Source organism: Sapajus apella, unplaced genomic scaffold, assembly GCF_009761245.1.
Source record: "Sapajus apella isolate SASKATOON/1434 unplaced genomic scaffold, GSC_monkey_1.0 scaffold86, whole genome shotgun sequence".
Classification (NCBI taxonomy): domain Eukaryota; kingdom Metazoa; phylum Chordata; class Mammalia; order Primates; family Cebidae; genus Sapajus; species Sapajus apella.
The window spans coordinates 8,772,744-8,793,180 of NW_022437026.1; the positions used below are offsets into that span (position 1 = coordinate 8,772,744).

Genomic DNA, 20,437 nt, shown 5'->3' on the forward strand with positions numbered 1-20,437 from the left:
TAACAAAAACAAGCAATGGGAAAAGGATTCCCTATTTAACAAATGGTGTTGGGAAAACTGGCTAGCCATAAGCAAAGAACAGAAACTGGACCCTTTCCTTATACCTTGTACAAAAATTAACTTAAGATAGATTAAGGACTTAAATGTAAAACCTAAACCATTAAAAAAAAACAAACCCTAAAAGAAAGCCTAGGCAATATGATTCAGGGCATAGACATGGACAAAGACTTCATGACTAAAACACCAAAAAGCAATTGCAACAAAAGTCAAAATTGACAAGTGTGATCTAATTTACACTAAAGATCTCCTGCACAGCATAAGAAAATTATCATCAGAGTGAATAGGCAACCTAGAGAATGAAAGAAAATTTTTGCAATCTATTCATCTGACAAAGATCTAATATCCAGAATCTGCAAGGAACTTAAATTTACAAGAAAAAAAAAACATCAAAAAGTGGGAGAAGGATACTCAGACAATTCTCAAGTGAAACTATTTTTTAGAAAACTATGTTTACATTGTAATATGAAGGATTAGTGGGATTAGTCAGGCAATCTGGGAGAGCAGAAAACCATTCCAAGTGGAAGCTGAGCACATAGAAATACCTGGGAGCCCTTGAAGCATGAAGAGCAAGGAGGACAGAAGCCAATGTTAAGGCAGAACCTATGGGTTTCAGCAGGGAGGATCTTGCAGCCCATGCTAAAAAGACTAGAGTTTTACTTCAATTGCAATAATGGTGATTTTATACTTGAATAGATTATTCTGTTTGAATATTTGTGTTCTCTCTGATAAATGTATGAAGTAGAGAATATATTTGTGCTCTTGCAAATCTGTGATGTTTAAGGACAAACAATGTAAAAAAAAGTGATATTTTTTTCAGTATTCAATCCATTTAAATCTAGTTCTGATCCAGTTCATTTGGCTGAATATGCACTTGAAAATGATGCCTCTTTTGCTTTTATTGGATATAGTTTTCTATAAATGGAAATTATGTCCAAGGTGGTTAATAGTCTTCTGGATATTCCATATACCTACTGATGTGTTGTTCACTTGGTTGATCAACTACTGGAAGAAAATTTCTCCTTTATTATTATGTAATTGCCTTCTTTGTCTTGTCTACTTTTTTCTCATATTAATATAATTATGCCAATTTACTGGTGATTAATATTTGCATGTTATTCTGCATGTTCTCACTCATAGGTGGATGTTGAACAATGAGAACACATGGACACAGGGAGGGGAGCATCACACACTGGGGTCTGTTGGGGAGAACTAGGGGAGGGACAGCAGTGGGTAGGAAGGTTGGGGAGGGATAACATGGGGAGAAATGCCAGATATAGGTGACGGGGGGATGGAGGCAGCAAACCACATTGCCATGTTTGTACCCATGCAACAATCCTGCATGATCTGCACATGTACTCCAGAATCTAAAGTACAATAAAAATGTAAAAAATAAAAAATAAAAAAATTTGCATGTTGTATATTTGCCCTTCCTTTTACTTTCAACTTATGTGGACTGGATAAAGAAAATGTGGCACATATACACCATGGAATATTATGCAGCCATAAACAAGAATGGGTTCATTTCCTTCACAGGGACATGGATGAAACTGGAAACCATCATTCTCAGCAAACTCTCACAGGAACAGAAAACCAAACACTGCATGTTCTCACTCATAAGTGGAAGTTGAACAGTGCGAACATATGGACACAGGGAGGGGAACGTCACACACCAGGGCCTGTTAGGGGGTGGAGGGCAAGGGGAGGGATAGCATTAGGAGAAATACTGAATGTAGATGATGGGATGATGTGTGCAGCAAACCACCATGGCCCATGTATGCCTATGTAACAAACCTGCACGTTCTGCACATGCACCTCAAAAGTTAAAGTATGAATAAATAAATAGAAAAATAAACTGTTCCCTTCACATTGACACATGTTCTGAGAAGATAGTTTTATAATACACATGAGATATTGAGATACTCCTGACATGTATAAGCATGTTAAGACAGGGAATACCAAGAATTCCAGGGAAAAATTTGAAGTCTTTCTTCAGGAAAATATGCTTTTCTTGTTCCTTCAACTTAGATGTCACTTTGCTGAGTAAGATTGAGTCTAGGGCTGGGAAGCCTAGGGAAATAGGCCCTTCCCTTTGTACACAGATGTGGTTCTTGTGCAGTGAGATGCTTACCCTGAATATCTGGGTAGTTATCTACCTTCTTCCCGGTCTACCCTGTTGATCTAGTGTTTTAGGCTCAATAGACTTGTGATGGAAGGGAAACTACCTGAGATTTATCATTCCTACATGGCACATATTGGTTAAGGCTTAGCCAATCACCACCCAGATCATCACCAGTCCCATTGTGTCTGAAGTTGTGACTTCATCACTTTGATCACCTAGGAGGCAACAAAGCTGGGCAGACAATTCCATGTCCTCTCCTGCATCCCAATGGCAGAGATTGAACCAGGGGCTATTTTATTCCCAAATGGTGTTCCTTGGCTCTATGCTTTGTTTGCTATTCTTTTTGTATTTTCTTTCCTTGCCGTTCTTTTTTTGATCTTTTCACTAGAGTTCGCCCAGAACATAAGATACGTAAGTGTCATGCTGGGCCTGAGGGCACAGGGAAATATAGTAAGATAATAAACGTATGAAGTGGGGACAAGATATCTATTAGAATGTGGAAAACAAGAAAATAATGCTTGCTCTCCTCTGATCTGCAAGACTCAACTTTAAGGATTTAGAGTTCTTAGAAATTTAAATCTTATATAAGATTTAAATACTCGGAGGACACAGAACAAAATTGGACTAAGAAGTCCGTTCCTGGTATCCTTGTGGAGCAGAAGGAAGTATCCTGGGCCCTGACTGAGCCAATAGTAATACACAGTATAAAGATGTGGGACATTGTTTGGAATCTGGGGATATTTGAGAGTTTTCCGATGATATTCTCTGATGTAGTATGCTTTGTCTTAGTCTTGATCAGATGCAAGTGTTCTCTGCATAACACTGTGTGTAAGGACAAAAAGAACAGTGAGATAAAGATGGAGCATCTAGGAAGGCCAGATGAGCATCCTCTGCCCTCCACCTCTGGGTTCTTTTGGCCATAGCTGGCCACTCTAGTCAGTGCTAAAGTGTATGTGCCAGGCAGCTTAAACCCATGTTCAATTCTGTTCTCAGTGAAACAGTCTCTTCAATGTCTGCCCATGACCTCTTTTCCGCTAAGCTTAGCTTAAGAGCTCTGAGACTTCTCTCTAGAGAGACTATTTTTCAGGCAGTGGTTTGATTCTGAGCCTTGTTAACTCTTGTTGGTTGAAAAGTTTCTTTTGCTGTCTACGCTTGTTATATTTCTCTTCCTGCTAGAGAGGTTCCCTCTTATGTGACTCAGTGACTTGGATACCGCTTTTTCATGCTAGGCAATGAAAAGAAAGGTGGCTGGTCTCCAGGAAGTGGTTACAAATTTGCTTTTGTGATAGGATAAGGGCAGAGGGACTTTGTAGGTATAAGATCATCGTACAAACAGCCTGAGGAGACTGAAAGTCCACTTCTTTTGGTGGCATTAAGATGGTGTGCTAACATAATTCCTGCAGATTGTGTATATTACGGAACTTGGCTCTCCATTCAGGGTCAGCTCTAACTTCCTTTTCTGTTGTTTTTTGGTTCCCTCATAACATCATAGTAGAGAACACACTAAATTCTAGGGTTCTTTGTACCCACAGCAGCACGACCTTTTTATGAACATGTCCTGTAGATACTCTGACCGGGTTTCCCTCATACAAAATGGAATGCCTAGTCTGTAAAAGGTTCTTGTGTTGCTTTGAGATAAGTAAAACAGGGTGAAATACACTTCTGTCCAAATACATATTTGGATTTGGGAACATTTTTGCCTATTAACTCAAGGGAAGAATGGTACCACATTTTTGGGTTGTCACATCCCCACCATAATAAAAGTATATGATGATTTCAATTACAGACCATCAGAATGTCTCTCCAAATACTGCCATTATATAAATTAGAATATACAATTTATAGTGAGAATATGTAATTTGATATTTATAGTTGGAAAAGTTAAGGGTATTACCCAAAGTTCACATGAAGTCACTGTAACTCCCAGTTGTTTGTACAAATGTCTTTAATTCCTCACTTCAATTCATGTACCACTTCCTCACCTGATAATGTTCTTGAGACCCTTGTTTGCCCTTAGAATTCGTACAGGCAGAAGAATAAGACTCTGAGAGATGGTTTCAAAGGGACCAAATGGGTGGCTTTTAAGCTCTCCACTCCAGCAATGAGTGAGAGGAGTATCTCCCCCATGGATGGCTGGAGAGACCCAGGCTTATTAGCCAGGGCTTCTTGTAAATGACTCAAAGCCTTTTGGAGAGTTCACAATCTGAATAGCTCCTATCTCTCTTGCACATCTGCTTCCACTTTTCTGCAAGTTAGTGTATGCGACAGAAGCCTACTCAGATTCCGAATATGCCACCTGTGACCCCATTCCCAGTCACTGATGCATACGAGTTATGCTATTATGACCATATTTTCCAAATTAGTTCCTTGACTATCAAATGATTTTTGTGCTAATTCTGTATGTGGCTGAAGTGTGGGAAGTTGCTAAAATATGGACATATTTTTGACATTTTCCTACCTTATGGTGACAATTGCTCCAATATAATAGATTAATTTTCTTTGCATAGTTTCTTGGGTAAGATGAAAAGAACATTATTCAAGATTTTAAAAAGAAGGTCACAGAACATGAGATCTAGAAGCAGTAGAGCTGATGTAGAAAATATCAATTTGTTTTCCGTTTGTTAGGTAAGATCAAAGTGCGGGCCATTTGGTGACTTTTGGAGGTCAGGTAACATTCATTTATGGACAATCTATACAGGTTGGGATTATCTGCATAGATATTTTGGGAATCAGGACATAGTCACAAAGAAAGAGTTGATCTACCTTTGAGGAACAAATGTTCTGGACAAGTCGTGACAAGTATTTTCCAGACAATGGGTCAAGAGTTACGCAGTCCTGCCCTAACATGATAGCTCTAAATGTTTGATGATGTACAGAAATTTTTACAATCTGTCTCTTGCATTGTTTCTGCTGTCTAAAATGTGTGCAGCTGTTATGGTAGGTCACAGGTAGAACAAAGCAATTTTCTTGCTGTTTCAGGCTGTCCTCTGGAATCGCCGAGCAGAGGAGTTCTGGAAGAGAAGACAGATGGGATAGGAAAAGACCCCTTACTACTTGTGAAAGTGGAAAGAGAGCCCAGGAATTCTGAGGCTGAAATCTATACCCCTGGGCCTTCGGTTTGAGAGTCACTTAGCCTATAAGGAATCACCTGTGACATTATATTTCAGACAAGTGAGAAATTCTGAGACCCTCATTATCAATGTTTATATTGAAAAAATGGTAATAAATATGTTGAGACTCACAGAAAAGTTCTGTGTTACCAAGTTTGTGGAACTTCTAACTTCTTCCACACAATTGATTTTAGTCAGTTCAAATCTGACACGAATTTCTCACTTCCAGTAAAGCAGCATGTGAAGCTTTAGGGAAGAGAAGCTCATGGTTACTGCATGACTCAGCAAACTCTGAACCCAGACCACAGCTGAGTATTTCCTCTCTCCCTACTCAAGATGGTCACACAGAAATATCATCCAGACATTCTAAAACGTTCTGTCCAGGTGGCATTTTCCTCCAACCTTGGAGAGGAACATGACACTTACCCAAGGGGACAATGGTGTGGTGGCACGATCATGGCTCACGGCAGCCTCCATCTCCGCAGCTCGAGCGATCCCCCTGCCTCTGCCTCCCAAGTAGCTGGGAATACAGGCAAGTGGAGAAAGATGCATGGGGAAGAAATTGCTCCGGTTTTTATTTTCTACCCAAAGTTTCATGGACTCCAAAATATTATTTATTTAGTATCGAATGCAAGTGTTTTTTCTCTTTCCCTCCCACATCAGATTTTCTTTTCACATAAGTCTCAGCCCATAATCTCTCTCATCGTCACCCACTTATACCTGTTTACCTGCTCTTCCTCTTTGTTCCCCTCTCTCAGCTACATGCAATATCTTTTGTCATAATGAGTCAATAAGACAGCCAAGTGGAAAGCTCTAGTTAGGTATATTAGAAGGTATTAGGGATGGGGGAAGAGAGAAAGAAGGAGACAGAAGGAAAGAAGAGGGGAGAGATATCTGGACTGGAGACATGAAACAGGTTGTTTTGAGATGAAAGGAACTATTCTTTAAGATTGGTGCTACCTGTCAGAAAAGTTATGTGAGGAATTTCAGCATGAATGGGAAGTTAAAATAGTTTGCAACAGTCCCTTTGCTGTCTCACAATTACAACGATTTGTGACAAAGAATGGTTGAAACTTCAATCTCAATGCCATTCTTACACTGCTGTGAAGAAATACCTGAGGTTAGGTAATTTATAAAGAAAAGGGATTTAATTACCTTATGTTTCTGCAGAATGTACAGGAAGCATGGTGTTGGGCATGTTTTTAGTTTATGAAGAGGCCTCAGGAAGCTTACAATCATGGTGGAAGGCAAAGGGAGAGCCAGCATATCACACAGTGAGAGCAGGAGCAAAAGAAAGAGCAGGGAGATGCCACAAACTTTTAAACAACCAGATCTTGTGAGAACTCAATATCCTGAGGACAGCACCAAGCCATGAGGGATATACCCAAACACCTCCCACCAGGCCCCACCTTCAATATTTGGGATTACATTTCAACATGATACTCAGGTGGGACAAATATCCAAACCATATCATTTCACCTCTTGCCCCCCAAATATTATGTCCTCACATTGCCAAATTTGCTCATGCCTTCCTAATAGTCCCCCAAAGTCTTAACTCATTCCAACATTAACCCAAAAGTCCCAAGTCCAAGTTCAAAGTCTCATCTGGAGATGAGTTACTTCTACCTATGAGCCTATGAAATCAAGCCCACTTTATTTACTTTCAAGATTCAATGGGGTTAGCTGGGCATAGTGGCGCGTGCCTGTAATCCCAGCTACTCAGGAGGCTGAGGCAGGAGAATTGCCTGAACCCAGGAGGCGGAGGTTGCGGTGAGCTGAGATTGTGCCATTGCACTCCAGCCTGGGTAACAAGAGCGAAACTCTGACTCAAAAAAAAAAAAAAAAAAAAGATTCAATAGAGTACACATTGGGTAAACATTCCCATTCCAAAATCGAGAAATGGGCCAAAATAAAGGAGCAACAGGTCTCTAACAAGTCTGAAACCAAGCAAGGCAATCATTAAATCTTTTTTTTTTTTTTTTTTTTTTGAGACAGGGTCTTGTTCTGTCACTTGGGCTATAGTGCAACGTGTTATCATGGCTCACTGCAGCCTTGACCTCCTGGAACTATAGATGTGTGCTAATTAAATTATACACCTGGCTAATTTTGGCATTTTTTGTACAGGCGGGGTTTCACTATGCTGCCCTGGCTGGTCTCTCACTCCTCCTTTTTGTTCACCTCTCTCAACTACATGCAATTTTCCTGCCTTAGCCTCCAAAACTGCTGGAATTACAGGCATGAGCTACCATACCTGGATCAGTCATCAAACCTTAAATGTCCAAAATAATCTCTTTTAACTTCATGTACCACATCCCGGGCACACTGGTGCAAGGGGTAGGCTTCTAAGGCCTTGGGCAGCTCTGCCTCTTTGGCTTTTCCATGCTGAGATTGCAAAGTGCTGGTGGATCTATATTCTTGGGTCTGAAAGGTGACAGTCCCCTTCCCACAACTACACTCAGCAGTGCGCCAGTGGAGAGTCTGTGTGGGACCTCCAATCCCACATTTCACCTTGGTACTGCCCTAGAGTTCTCTGTGAGGGTTCTACCCTTGTAGCATGTTTCTGCCTAGGCACTCAGGCTTTCTCAGAAATACTGTGAAATCTAGGCTGAGGTTGCCAAGCCTTCTTAACTCGTTTTCTGTGTACTCACAGGCTTAAAACCGTAAGGGTTATTGCCAAGTTTAAAATGAGGAAACTGAGGCCAGTATAAGAAAATTAAATGCCAATTTATTCAGCTCCCAGGCAAGGTTCTATGGTCCCAGGGAAAGGGGGCCTGAGAAGTCGTGCTGACTTCCTGGGGCATGGGATTTTTATGGCTATGAGGAATGAGCAACAGCTGGGTGCTCTGATTGGCTCCAGGGGAGTGGGATTGGGACAGGGCAGGCTGCTATTGGTTGGCAGGTTGTTGGGCGGGTTTTCCAGTGCGAGAGCCAGCCAGGAGCCTTGCATCAGCCGGAGCCTTCCAGGGGAGCCATGCAGCAGAGCTAGGTGCCGAGTGCAGAGCCTGGTGCTGGGTGCAGAGTCAGGTGCTGAGTGCAGAGGTGGGTGTGTCTGACCTTCTGGCGAGGCAACTGGCCTTACAAAAACTACATGGAAGACACCAAAGTAAATGGTTTGTGCTCTCTGAAGCTGCTGCTAAAACTGTACCTGGGGCCCTTTGAATGGAGGCTGCAGCTGGAGCAGATGTGAGGAGCAGTGTCCAGAGGTTGCACAGGGCAGTAGGCCCTGGGTCTGGCCCCTGAAGCCATTCTTTCCTCTTAGGCCTCTGGGCTTGTGATGGGAAGGGCTGCCTCTTAGATCTCTGAAATGTCTTCAGGGCCTTTTTTTCATTGCCTTGGCTCTTAGCACTTGCCTCCCTTTTCGTTATGCAAATATCTCCAGAAAGTGGTTGATCCACAGCCCATTTGAATTTCTCTATGGATAATGCTTTTTTTTTCTCTACCACTTGGCCAAGCTGCCAATTTTCTAAACTTTTATGCTTTGCTCCTCTTTTAAATATAAATTACAACTTTAAGTCATTTCTTTGCTCCTGTAGCTGGCTGGTAGAAGCAGCCAGGCCACATCTTGAATGCTTCACTGCTTAGAAATTTCTTCCACCAGATGCCCCAAGTCATCACTCTTAATTTGAAACTTCCATAGATCCCTAAGGCATGAACAGAAAGCAGCCAAGCTCTTTGCTAAGGCATAACATGAGTTATGCAAGTTTCTAATAAGCTCTTCATTTCCATTTGCTATCTCTTTAGCCTGGACTTCTCTGTTCATATCACTATCAGCATTTTGATCACAACAATTTAACCAGTCTCTAAGGAGTTCCAAGCTTTCCCACGTCTTCCCATCTTCTTCTGAGTCCTCCAAACTTTTCCAGCCTTTTCCTATTACTAAGTTCTAAAGTTACTTCTGTCATTTCAGGCATCTTTATAGCAATGCCCCAGTCCACAGCGCCAATTTTCTGTTAGGCTGTTCTTGTGTTGCTGTGATGAAATGCGGAGGCTGGTAAATGATAAAGAAAAGAAGTTTAATTGGCTCGCAGTTCTGCAGGCTATATAGGAAGCATGGTGCTGGCCTCTGCTTGGATGCCTTCTGATAAGGCTTCAGGAGGCTTACAGCCATGGCAGAAGGCAGAGGGGGTAGAGCGGCTTATCACATGGCAAGGGCAGGAGCAAAAGAGAGAGCAGGAAAATGCCACACTTTTAAGGAACCATATATTGGGAGAAATCATTCACTATTATAAGGACAGCACCAAGACATGAAGGATCTGTGCCCATGACCCAAACACCTCCCACTAGGCCCCATCTCCAACTTTGTGGACTACATTTTAACATGAAATTTGGGTGGAACAAATATCCAAACCATAGGATCTATTTACTCTGATGTTTGAAAAATTATGTATATTAAGAAAATATTCAAAATAGCCATGGATGTTAGTCTCTTGTGTCTGCATGGTTTTCCTTGGGATGTGTATTATTTTGTGTGATTGTAGATTTTATACATATATATATATATATATATATATGCTCCTGAAATTCCTGGGGGCCACATTTATTCTTTTTTATTCCATTTTATTTTTTACTTTATTTTTATTTTTTGAAGTGGATTCTCACTCTGTTGCCCAGGCTGGAGTGCAGTGGTGCAATCTCAGCTCACTAGAACCTCTACCTCCCAGGTTGAAGCGATTCTCCAGCCTCAGCCTCCTGGGTAGTTGGGATTACAGGCACACACTCCCATGATCAGCTAATTTTTGTATTTTTGGTAGAGACCAGGTTTCACCATGTTGGTCAGACTGGTCTCAAACTCCTGACCTTGTGATCCACCCGCCTCGGCCTCCCAAAGTGCTGGGATTATAGCCGTGAGCCACTGTACCTGGACCCATTTTATTTTTTATTTCTCCCCTTTTCTATGTTTGTTATTAATTTTTATTGATTCTTTTTATTACCCTGGTGATTCTCTTTAAAAAAATTTAAAATTCTTTTTCCTGTCCTCTTTATTTTTTGGCTTGTGTGTCTTTCCTATTACTGCTTGTTTCTTAAGTCTTAGGTTACTTCTTACTGAGTAAATTTCTTTTACTCTTTTTTTCTCTGTCTACCCAACAAATTTTTTGCCAATGTTGTTTCATTCTTCATGTTTCACTATTTGGAATAAGAGAATGCAACTCTTAAGGCCCTATTGTTCCATTCCCCAAAATGTAATTCTTTCCAAGGTTAAACAAATTCAAGGAGACCGAGAGCTCTAAAATCAGACAACAAACAAAAAGTCACCTAGGTATATTAAGCAGGAAGTGGTTACTTGAATTTACATACCTTCATGTAGTGGGTACCAACATTTTAATTTCCTTTCCTGGAAGTCATTGCTCTTCAAAGATGCTCTCTGGCTAATGATATGCCTAATGTATTTATTTTAAAATATTCTTTGTAACCCAATCTCTGGGATGTAAAAGATAGCCTAATAGTTTTCTTTATTGACAATGGGTGGTTACTTTTTTTATGTCTGTATAGCCAGTTTATTTTGGTTAATTTCTAAGGTAAAAAGGAATGGCCTCTTATGCTACGGATGCCATGGGATAAAACAACCAGAAGCTCCTCAATTACCATTCCCTTGATAAAATAATAATAAATATCAAATTTTAAATGGCTTCATTGAAATATTATTGTGTTTCTATATGATCTTCACATGCCATTCAAATGTCAACAAGCCCACATTTTTCTATTTATTTTTACTATTTTGCATCATTAACATTTTCAAAGATCATTGTTAAAGGCAAATATTTGTAGTTTTTAAAGTTTCCCCTTCACTCATGACTATTATAAATGTTTTTTTCTTATATTTGTTTATAATATAAGGAGACATAAACAGACTATACTAAAATTAAACTTTCCAAACATAGAAATAGGGATAGCTCTTTATTTTAGTGTAGGAATCTATAATAATTTTACTGCAGTACAGCAATATTAATGAGACATATATTAATTGACTAGGATTAAATTTTAATCTTTAAACTCTCTACATTTTCTCACATATCAGATTTGTGACCCAAAGTCTCCTGATTTTTAGGATTTCCAACTTTTTGTGGGCAGAGACCCTAAATGAATAAAGCTTATTTAGGGTCTTAAAGATTTAAAAATATCTTTTATAATAACCTAGGCCTTGGCAGGCGCAGTGGCTCACCCTTGTAATCCCAGCACTTTGGAAGGCCAAGGCAGGCACATCACGAGGTCAAGAGATCGAGACCATCCTGTATAACATGGTGAAACCCCGTCTCTACCAAAAAATACAAAAATTAGCTGGGCATGGTGGTGCCTGCCTGTAGTCCCAGCTACTTGGGAGGCCGAGGCAGGAGCATTGCTTGAACCTGGGAGGTGGATGTTGCAGTGAGCCGAGATCGTGCCACTGCACTCCAGCCTGGTGCCTGATGACAGAGCAAGACTCTATCTCAAAATAATATTAACAATAATAATAATAATAATGACCTAGGCTTCTTTTTTGTTGTTGTTTTACATCTCTTGTAACAGCTTCATGAACATGAAGCCTGCGGCTCTTTTTTTTTTTTTTGGTGAGATGGAGTCTCTGCTCTGCCGCCAGGCTGGAGTGCAGTGGCAGCAATCTTGGCTCACTGCAACCTCTACCTCCCGGGTTCTCCTGCTTCAGCCTCCTGAGTAGCTGGGACTACATGCACCCACCACCACGCCTAGCTAATTTTTGTATTTTTAGTAGAGACGGGGTTTCATCATGTTGGCCAGAATGGTCTGGATATCTTGACCTCGTGATCCACCCACCTTGGCCTCCCAAAGTGCTAGAATTACAGGCATGAGCCACCGCGCCTTGCCAGAAGCCTACGGCTTAAAAAAAAATTATTTTACTATTGTGGTAGGTACTTGTTACTATACGTGTTATAATTCTTATAGGAGCAACAGTATGTTCAAAATCTGAGAAAGCCAAGCTAGAAACAAGGACAGTTGAGCAAAGCTGTCATGAATAAATCCATCAGAGATCAAAATAAAGATGATTATTTTGACATTAAATTTTAAAAATGCTTTCTACATTCAAGTATCTATGGAACTACACTAATTTGAACTACAAGAACAGCCATAAGTCAGCCTCAAATAATGTTTTTCGTTGTTCAGCAGGAGTAGGGGCAGGATAGGTATGGAGTGGGTTTTCAGTTAGTGATTGTCTCAGTTTAGGCTACTATAAAGAGTACTATAAACTCTGTGGCATATAAACAACCGAATTTTTTCCCTCACAGTTTGGGAAGTTATAAGCCTGAGATCAGGGTCCCAGCATGATTCAGATCTGATGAGGGCCCCCTGCCAAGTTGTAGGCTGCTGACCATTGTACACTCACATAAGGGAAGGGCAGTGACAGAGTCTCTGAGGTTCCATTGTTAAAGGCACTAATCCCATTCATGAGGGCTTTACCCTCATGATATATTCCCTCCCACGGCCCCACTTCCTAATGCCATCACATTATCAGTTAGGATTTCAATGTATGAATTTTTGGGGGAGGAGGGGGAGAGGGAAACAGAAACATTCAGTCTATTTAACAGGGATACACATAATTCAACTTTTATTATCACCAGTCTTTATTAATTTAGCTGTCCTATTGCTCAAGAAATGTTATTTGGACCAGTTTTCCATAGGGCAACTTGACTTCCTCTTGACTCATTTAAAAGTTGCTGTCTCCTTCAAAGACATTTAGAGGTTGATCTGAAATTATAAAACAATAGACCACAAGTTATTGTTCTTCTAAATAAGAATGCTAGCCTACATGAAGTTAAAGACACTTGTGTGTGCACACACACACAGCCCCTACGAATAATTGATAAATTAGAGCAGATTCAGTAGGTGCTATGTAGTGATATTTCTTTTTTGTGCAGATGCAGGTGCTATGCAATTTTCTTCCTGCTCTCATAATCTAGAATTCTGAATCCCAGAATGTAATAATTTACTTATCAAAGAAATTTGAGTTTTAAATAACATCAAAATTAAAAAGGAAGGTACAATTACATATGGTTTTGCTTTTTGGAATGCCTCTGGAAATTAATCTTTCAAAAGTTTTCAGTATGGATTCTGCTAAGTCAGAATTGATGATTAATGAGGTTTAGGCAGGGCAAAAGTCATAAAATAACAGACTTGCTCAGTGTTATGAGCTGAACTGGGTCCCCCAAATTCATATGTTCAAGTCTTAACCCCTATTTCCTCAGGATGTGGTTGTATTTGGAGATTAGACATTTAAAGAGATAATTAAGGTAAAATGAGGTCATAGGGGTGAGCCCTAATCCAGTATGACTGATGTCCTTACAAGAAGAAATTAGATCACAGACAACACAGACCAGGGAATGACCATCTGAAGGCATAAGAAGATGGCCATCTGCAAGTGAAGGAAGGAGGCCTCAGAAGAAACTAAACCTCCAACATTTTGATAATGAACTTCTGGCATCCAGAATTGTGAGAAAACAAATTTCCATTGTTTAAGCTGCCCAGTCTGTGGTATTTTGTTTTGGCAGCCCTAGAAAATGAATACACTAAGCACAATAATGAAATAAGCAGAATCGCTGAAGGAAACATTTTTTCTAATATAGAACCTTTTCTAATATAAAGCCTCAATTTCAAATACTTCCGAAACAACACAGAGTATCTATTTGCAAAGAAAAATTGTGCTAATATAAATTGGTATTTATTAAAACCGGTTGAGAATAATCTACTCAATCATTTGTCCCTTATATCATGCAGATGAAAACATCATAAGATACACTTTGGGATATATTTTAAGTGTTTCACTGAACTTTTCCAAATAGAGAAATTGTCGGTAGTACATAAAGAGGAAAGAAGCTTTAACCATAAATATAAACCTTGGTATTAGAACAGTTATCATTAAATTATGTTGGAGTTAGTTATTATCTAAATGGTTTTTGTGTATTTCACCTCTGATTTTTCTAACATTTTTCATGTTATTATGGTAATAATATATTTTTGAGAAAAAAAAAGAGAAACTGAAGCCCATTCACTTGGATCATTGGGTCAAGTTTGAAACAGTTTTGTGTTGGTGGTGTCTAAATATTCTGTAATAAAAATCAGGAGAGATGACTTATCTTTGCACCCTGGCATTTAATCCCATAAAAAATTTAGAATTGGCTTTGGATTACACAGAAATGCTCTTTTCAGAATTGCTAGCTCACTCATGCTAGGAATTAGAAAGTGCTCTCAACATTATTTAGAAAGCACAGTGCTTTCTAATCCTACGACTTCATTGAGTTCAATTTTTTCTCTCCATAGTTGGGCCACCCACCGTCCTTGAGAAAAACCGCGGCTCTTTTTGTGCTGGACTTTTTAGCCGACTTTGATTTTACTTCTTTGTCCTGGCACCAGTAAGTGTTTTAGAATTGCCTCAATGCAACATTATTATATAACGAGTGCTTGTTTTTCTAAGCCTTTAGAGAATGATTTCACTGTTATCATGTTAATGTTTTCTCATCAGACAAAGCCACCTACATTTAAGAAATATTAAGCATGTATCATCTGTCAGGCACTGGCGATTAAAGCAATAAGGAGTGATATTAATGCACTGAATCTAGGCAGTACTTAAGAGAATAAATGTGAACATCCTACTCTGTATAGCAAAAATGAACAGAAATCCTAGCAATGGAGGTTATCAATGTGCAGTATGTGAAGCTGAGATCTAATCAACCTCTTTTTAGTGACAGACTATCTGCAGCCTCAGCCAGTGCTCAGAACCAATTCTGACAAACTCTGTAAATTTTCTGTAGGAAAAACTTTCTCATCAATCTCTCTCTTTTCCAGAGCTTAACATAGAATATTTGATAGACTGGGGATATGAATCAGTGACATAATATATGGTAATATAAATACGGGAAAAAACGTGTTTAATTATGTGACAGTGGGAGATTAAATTATTAGTTCTACTGAGAGTAATACTTCTCAACTTACCTGGTGAGACTTGGAAGCCTAAGGTCATTTTGTGGTTTCAGAGGCAGGAAGAACTCCCAACAGTGATGTGTGGCTGGTATCTTCACAACCATGGTTGTGGGTGTCATCTGAAAGAAAGGCAACGTCTGTGTTATTGAGTAGCAGAAAACTTCTCTGCAGAGGGAAGAGCTGTTAGGTACAGCGTCTGATCAGCTGGGAAAATATAATAGAGCAAGAAATGACTATCACGTAAATGAAGAGTGTGCTTAGTTACCACTTTGAAGTAAAACAATTATCATATTTAAAACGATAAACCATTAAGTGCTATCAAAACAAATAATACAGCTTTTCATCAGGTTATTAGATTTGCTCCCAGTATCTTAAAGGCCTAGAACTGTGATATTTATATTTTGATTTTTAAAAAGGGACAAGTAAAACTCAATGGTGAGTCATGTCTAGAGGTAGGAGGGTGCTAAAAATTGTATTGAGGGAATTCTTCCGTTTTTGGCAGAATCGAGAGAAATAAAGAATTGCTGTCCGTGGATAGAGAAATTTAGATAACTAAATATTAAGAAGGTTGAATATAAGAGTGATTGTTTGAGCTTTTAGTTTCCCATGCAGCCTATAAAAAGCTAGGGAGTCATTACTCCCAGTCACGTAACAAGAAGAAGCTGAATAAACTGGAAATCAACAACTCCTCTTAGATCCATCAAAGAGATGGGGTCACAGGGCAAATCACTACCACCAAAATTGGAGAGACAGGCAGAGACAGAGAATTGCAACTTACAGAGCAGAACCCCATGAGCAGAAACCTCTGTGGAAATCAGTAATGGGGGTAGGAAAATCTAAATTATAATTGACAAGTTGCTGTAGGCTCAGAGTGAAAAAACTTCAGTATTAAAAACTCCAGGGGACCTGCATTTTGGTTTTACCTTTAGAAGCCTTAAAAAGTGATCACAGTGAAGACTGGAGCAAAATCATCTTGTGCCTTCTTTTAGGAGGCGGGGAAAGTAGTCATTTTGAAGTACATATAAAATATTGTGTAACAAGGCCTGTTTCTGTTTCTCCAGAGAGTCCAATGGGCTGGGGTTTTACCAGAGCCTAGCTGACTTGGGGGAAGGGAAATAGTCAACTCCAGCTCCCTTTAGGTTTCCTATCTCAGCTAACAGGGGAACAAAACCTTAGAAACACTGTTGAAGGTCACAGTGCAGGGGCACAGGTTCACTAGAAGACAGGCTCAACCACAGGACTACAGTATGTTTCCCCTCCCGCAACACCTTGCTGTCACTTCAGTAGGGTTCCTACAAAATAACAGGAAATACAATAGATGAAATTGCACATCTGAGATCTTATTTAAGAAGTCATGCCGGGCGCGGGGGCTCAAGCCTGTAATCCCAGCACTTTGGGAGGCTGAGGCAGGTGGATCACGAGGTCAAGAGATCAAGACCATCCTGGTCAACATGGTGAAACCCCATCTCTACTAAAACTACAAAAAATTAGCTGGGCATGGTGGCGCGTGCCTGTGGTCCCAGCTACTCGGGAGGCTGAGGCAGGAGAATTGCCTGAACCCGGGAGGCGGAGGTTGCGGCGAGCCGAGATCACGCCATTGCACTCCAGCCTGGGTAACGTGAGTGAAACTCCGTCCCAAAAAAAAAAAAAAGTCACTAGGGAACCTCAAAGACAACAGGAGAGACAAAAAAAAAAAGTGCCCCAGAGGAAATATCAGCCTCTGACACCTACAGCTACAGCAAACAATAAATGCAGCCTAATCCCTAGCCAGGTAAATATAAAACCTTACCCAGACACCCTCTTTACCTTAATTCTTTGTATACACTATACATCATATCTTGCTTTCTACAAAAAAATTACAAGGCACACTGAAAGACAAAAAACAGAGTCTGAGGAGACAGCAAGCATCAGATCAGACTTAGATAAGAGAGAGATGTTGAACTGATCACACCAGAACTTTAAAACAACTATGATAAATACGTTATAGGGTCTAAAGGAACAAAAGGACAACCTGCAAGAACACATGAGCAATGTAGACACAGGGATGGAAATTCAAAGACAGAATTAAAAATGTTAGACACCAACAACACTGTAATAGAAATGAAGCATGTCTTTACTGCGCCCATCAATGGACTGGACACAGCTGAGGAAAAAAATTCAGTGAGCTTGAAGAAACATTAATGGAAACTTCAAAAACTTAAATGCAAAGAGAAAAGAAAAAAATGACAGAACGGAATATCCAAAAATTGTGAAAGAACTACAAAAGATGTAACATACATACAATAGGAATACCAGAAGGAGAAAAAAGTGAGAAAGAAGAAAAATATTTGAAGCAATCATGACAGAATTTCTCACAACTAATGACAGAAACCAAAAACACTTATCCAGACAGCACAAAGAACACCAAGCAGAATAAATGCCAAGAAACAAAAATAGTGAGAAGTTTTTAGGCATTCATATTCAAGCTGCAGAAAATCAAAGACAAAGAAAAAAATCTTAAAAGAAGCCAGAGGAAAAAAATTATCTATAGGAGCAAGGGTATGAATTAAATTGAACTTCTCTTCAAAAACTATGCTAAAAAAAAGAGTATAATAGCATGAAAAAAAGGAACCATCAACTTAGAATTCTGTATTCAGGGAAAGTATCCTTCAAAAGTGAAGGAAAAATAAAGGGTTTTCTCAGACAAATAAAAACTGAGGCTATTTGTTGCCAGTTCAGTTGCCTTATAAGAAATTATAAAAGAAATTCTTCAAAAAGAAGGAAAATTAAATAGGTCAGCAGCTCTAATCTATGAAAAGAGAAGCATTAGACAAGAAATTAGTAGAGGTAAAATAAAACCCTTAAATTTTTTTTATTCTTATTTGATCTAACAGATAATTTGCTCATCTTCATTCCTGAAAGTTATTTTTTCTGGATATAGAATTCTGGATTGACAGTTCTTTTCATTTAGCATTTTAAAGATTTTGTTTGTTTTCCTAACCCCTTTAGAAATCTGCGTTCATTTGAATTGTTGTTCCTCTAAACGTAATGTGTCATTTTTGTCTCCTTACTTTTGATATTTTTTCTTTGTATTTTGTTTTCAGTAATTTGAGCACGATGTATCTGGGAATGTATATATTTAGTTTGGCGTTTGCTGAGCTTCTTAAATCTATTCATGTCTTTAAACAAATTTTTGAAGTTTTCATCCAATATTTCTTTTTAAAAAATTACTGCACCGTGTCTAACTTCTTTTTTCTAATACTCCAATAGCATGTATATCTTTTTGAGATGGAGTTTTGGTCTTGTAACACAGGCTGGAATGCAATGGCATAATCTCAGCTCACTGCAACCTCTGCCTTCCAGGTTTAAGCAATTCTTCTGCCTCTGCCTCCCAAGTAGCTGGGATTACAGGGACCCACCACCACACCCAGCTAATTTTAGTATTTTAAGTAGAGACGGGGTTTCACCATGTTAGCCAGGCTGGTCTCAAACTCCTGACCTCAGGTGATCCACCCATCTTGGCTCCCCCAGGTGCTGGGATTACAGGCATGAGCCACCACACCCCTGTTAGTATGTGTATCTTTTGATATATCCCCATAGATTCCTCTCTCCTCATTTTTAAGATATTTTTTTCCTCTCTATTTTATTGAATAATTTTCATTGATCTGTCTTGAAGTTCACTGACGTTTTTCTTTTATCTTCATTCTGTTGTTGAGGCAATTCAGTGTTTTTTTTTGGAAAAAATTTTAAATACTGACATTTTTAATTTTTGAATTTCCATGTGATTCTGTTTCTCTTGAAAATTTCTGTATTAGTTTCTAGAAAGTTTGCCTTTGCCTCACAGAATATGGCTATAATAGCTGTGTTACAGTCTTTGCATGATAATTCCAAACTCTGTTTAATGTAGGCTGGCAACTGCTGGTTTTCTATTCCATGAGAATTGATCAGATACTCCTAGTTATTTGTATATAGAACAATTTTGGTTTGTATGTTGGATATTTTGAACATTATGTTGTAAGACTTCTGGTCTTAAAAAAGTTTTGTTAAACCCTTTGGAGAAGGTGCATTTTTTGTTTTGTTTTGTTTTGTTTTAGCAAACGATCAACCCAATTAGGTTCAGATTGCAAGTTCTGTCTTAACCATTTGCAGTGGTTTATTTGGTGTCAATTCAGTTCTCAGACTTTGCTATACTGTTTGGATATGCTTTCTGTGTGTACCAAGATGAGTTCTGGGATTCGAGTAGTATATATATTTTCTTTTGGTTCTCAAAGCCTTTGCTATGATTCATTGTGTATGTTCTGCATATTTGCAGCTAAAATGTAAACTTGGTACTTGTATTGCTTCAAGACCTCTTCTCCAGAGCCTCCATCTATGGAATTTCCTCTATGTTCTCTAGCTCCTAGTGGCTTCTTTTTCTATTAATTTTTAGCAAGAAAAACTTGGGTTATCTTACAGTTTTATTTTCTCATACTGCAGTAAAGTTTCACATGACTAGGAAGTAATAAGAGAAAAGAGAATGAGGATTTTCCCCAAACTATTTGAACATCAGGGGTCATTCTTTCATGCTCTGTTATCCAGAGAAACGAATCTTCTCTCAAACTTGGTTGCTATGTCTCATTGGCTGTAGGAGGGTAGATATGCCTTTGAAACTGGCTGAGGGGTAGGGTCAAGAGAGCAAAATTAAAAATAAGAAGATTCCCTCATATTCCCTGGATCTCCCTTCCCCCGTCCTCTGGCTCGAAAGATGGGCTTTTTTAGGAGTTTAGAAGGAAACAAAAACAAAAAAAAACAGGAAATTTACCATCACAATCACAATAGCCTTTCCTCAGTTTTTACGTTTCTTTTCAATATGTTATTTACTTTTCAGCATCCTAAGATTTTTTTTTCAGTGTACAGTTTGGTGAAATTAGTACATTCATTTTTTTTTTTGCAGCCATTACCACCATCTATCTCCAGAATTCTTTTTATCTTGCAAAGTGAAATTCCATAGTAATTAAAGAATAACTCCCCATTCTCCCTCCTTCAGCCCCTGGAAACTACCATTCTACTTTCTGTTTATATAAATTTAATTGTATATTACTTTTATATTATAGATTATACATTAATTATACTATTCAATTATATAAAATACAATATATAATATAATAATATATGATATATGATATGTAAGTATATCATATATTATATGGTATATGATATATAACACATCATTATTTTATTCTAATATCTTATTCTATAGTAT

At 38.9% G+C, this 20,437-nt stretch overlaps 1 protein-coding gene across 1 annotated transcript in view; it reads right to left on the reverse strand.

The window, feature by feature from the left end:
- Nucleotides 1-12,819: 12,819 nt before the first annotated feature.
- The window catches only part of CD163L1 (CD163 molecule like 1), an 84,978-nt gene continuing 77,360 nt past the window's right edge, over nt 12,820-20,437 (reverse strand). Inside the window, exons 19-20 of the mRNA XM_032254690.1 lie at nt 15,229-15,335; nt 12,820-12,987 (exon numbers count right to left, since the gene is read on the reverse strand). Of these exons, the coding sequence (XP_032110581.1) occupies nt 15,253-15,335 (83 nt within the window). The 3' untranslated portion in view covers nt 12,820-12,987; nt 15,229-15,252. The remainder of the gene's footprint in view (nt 12,988-15,228; nt 15,336-20,437) is intronic.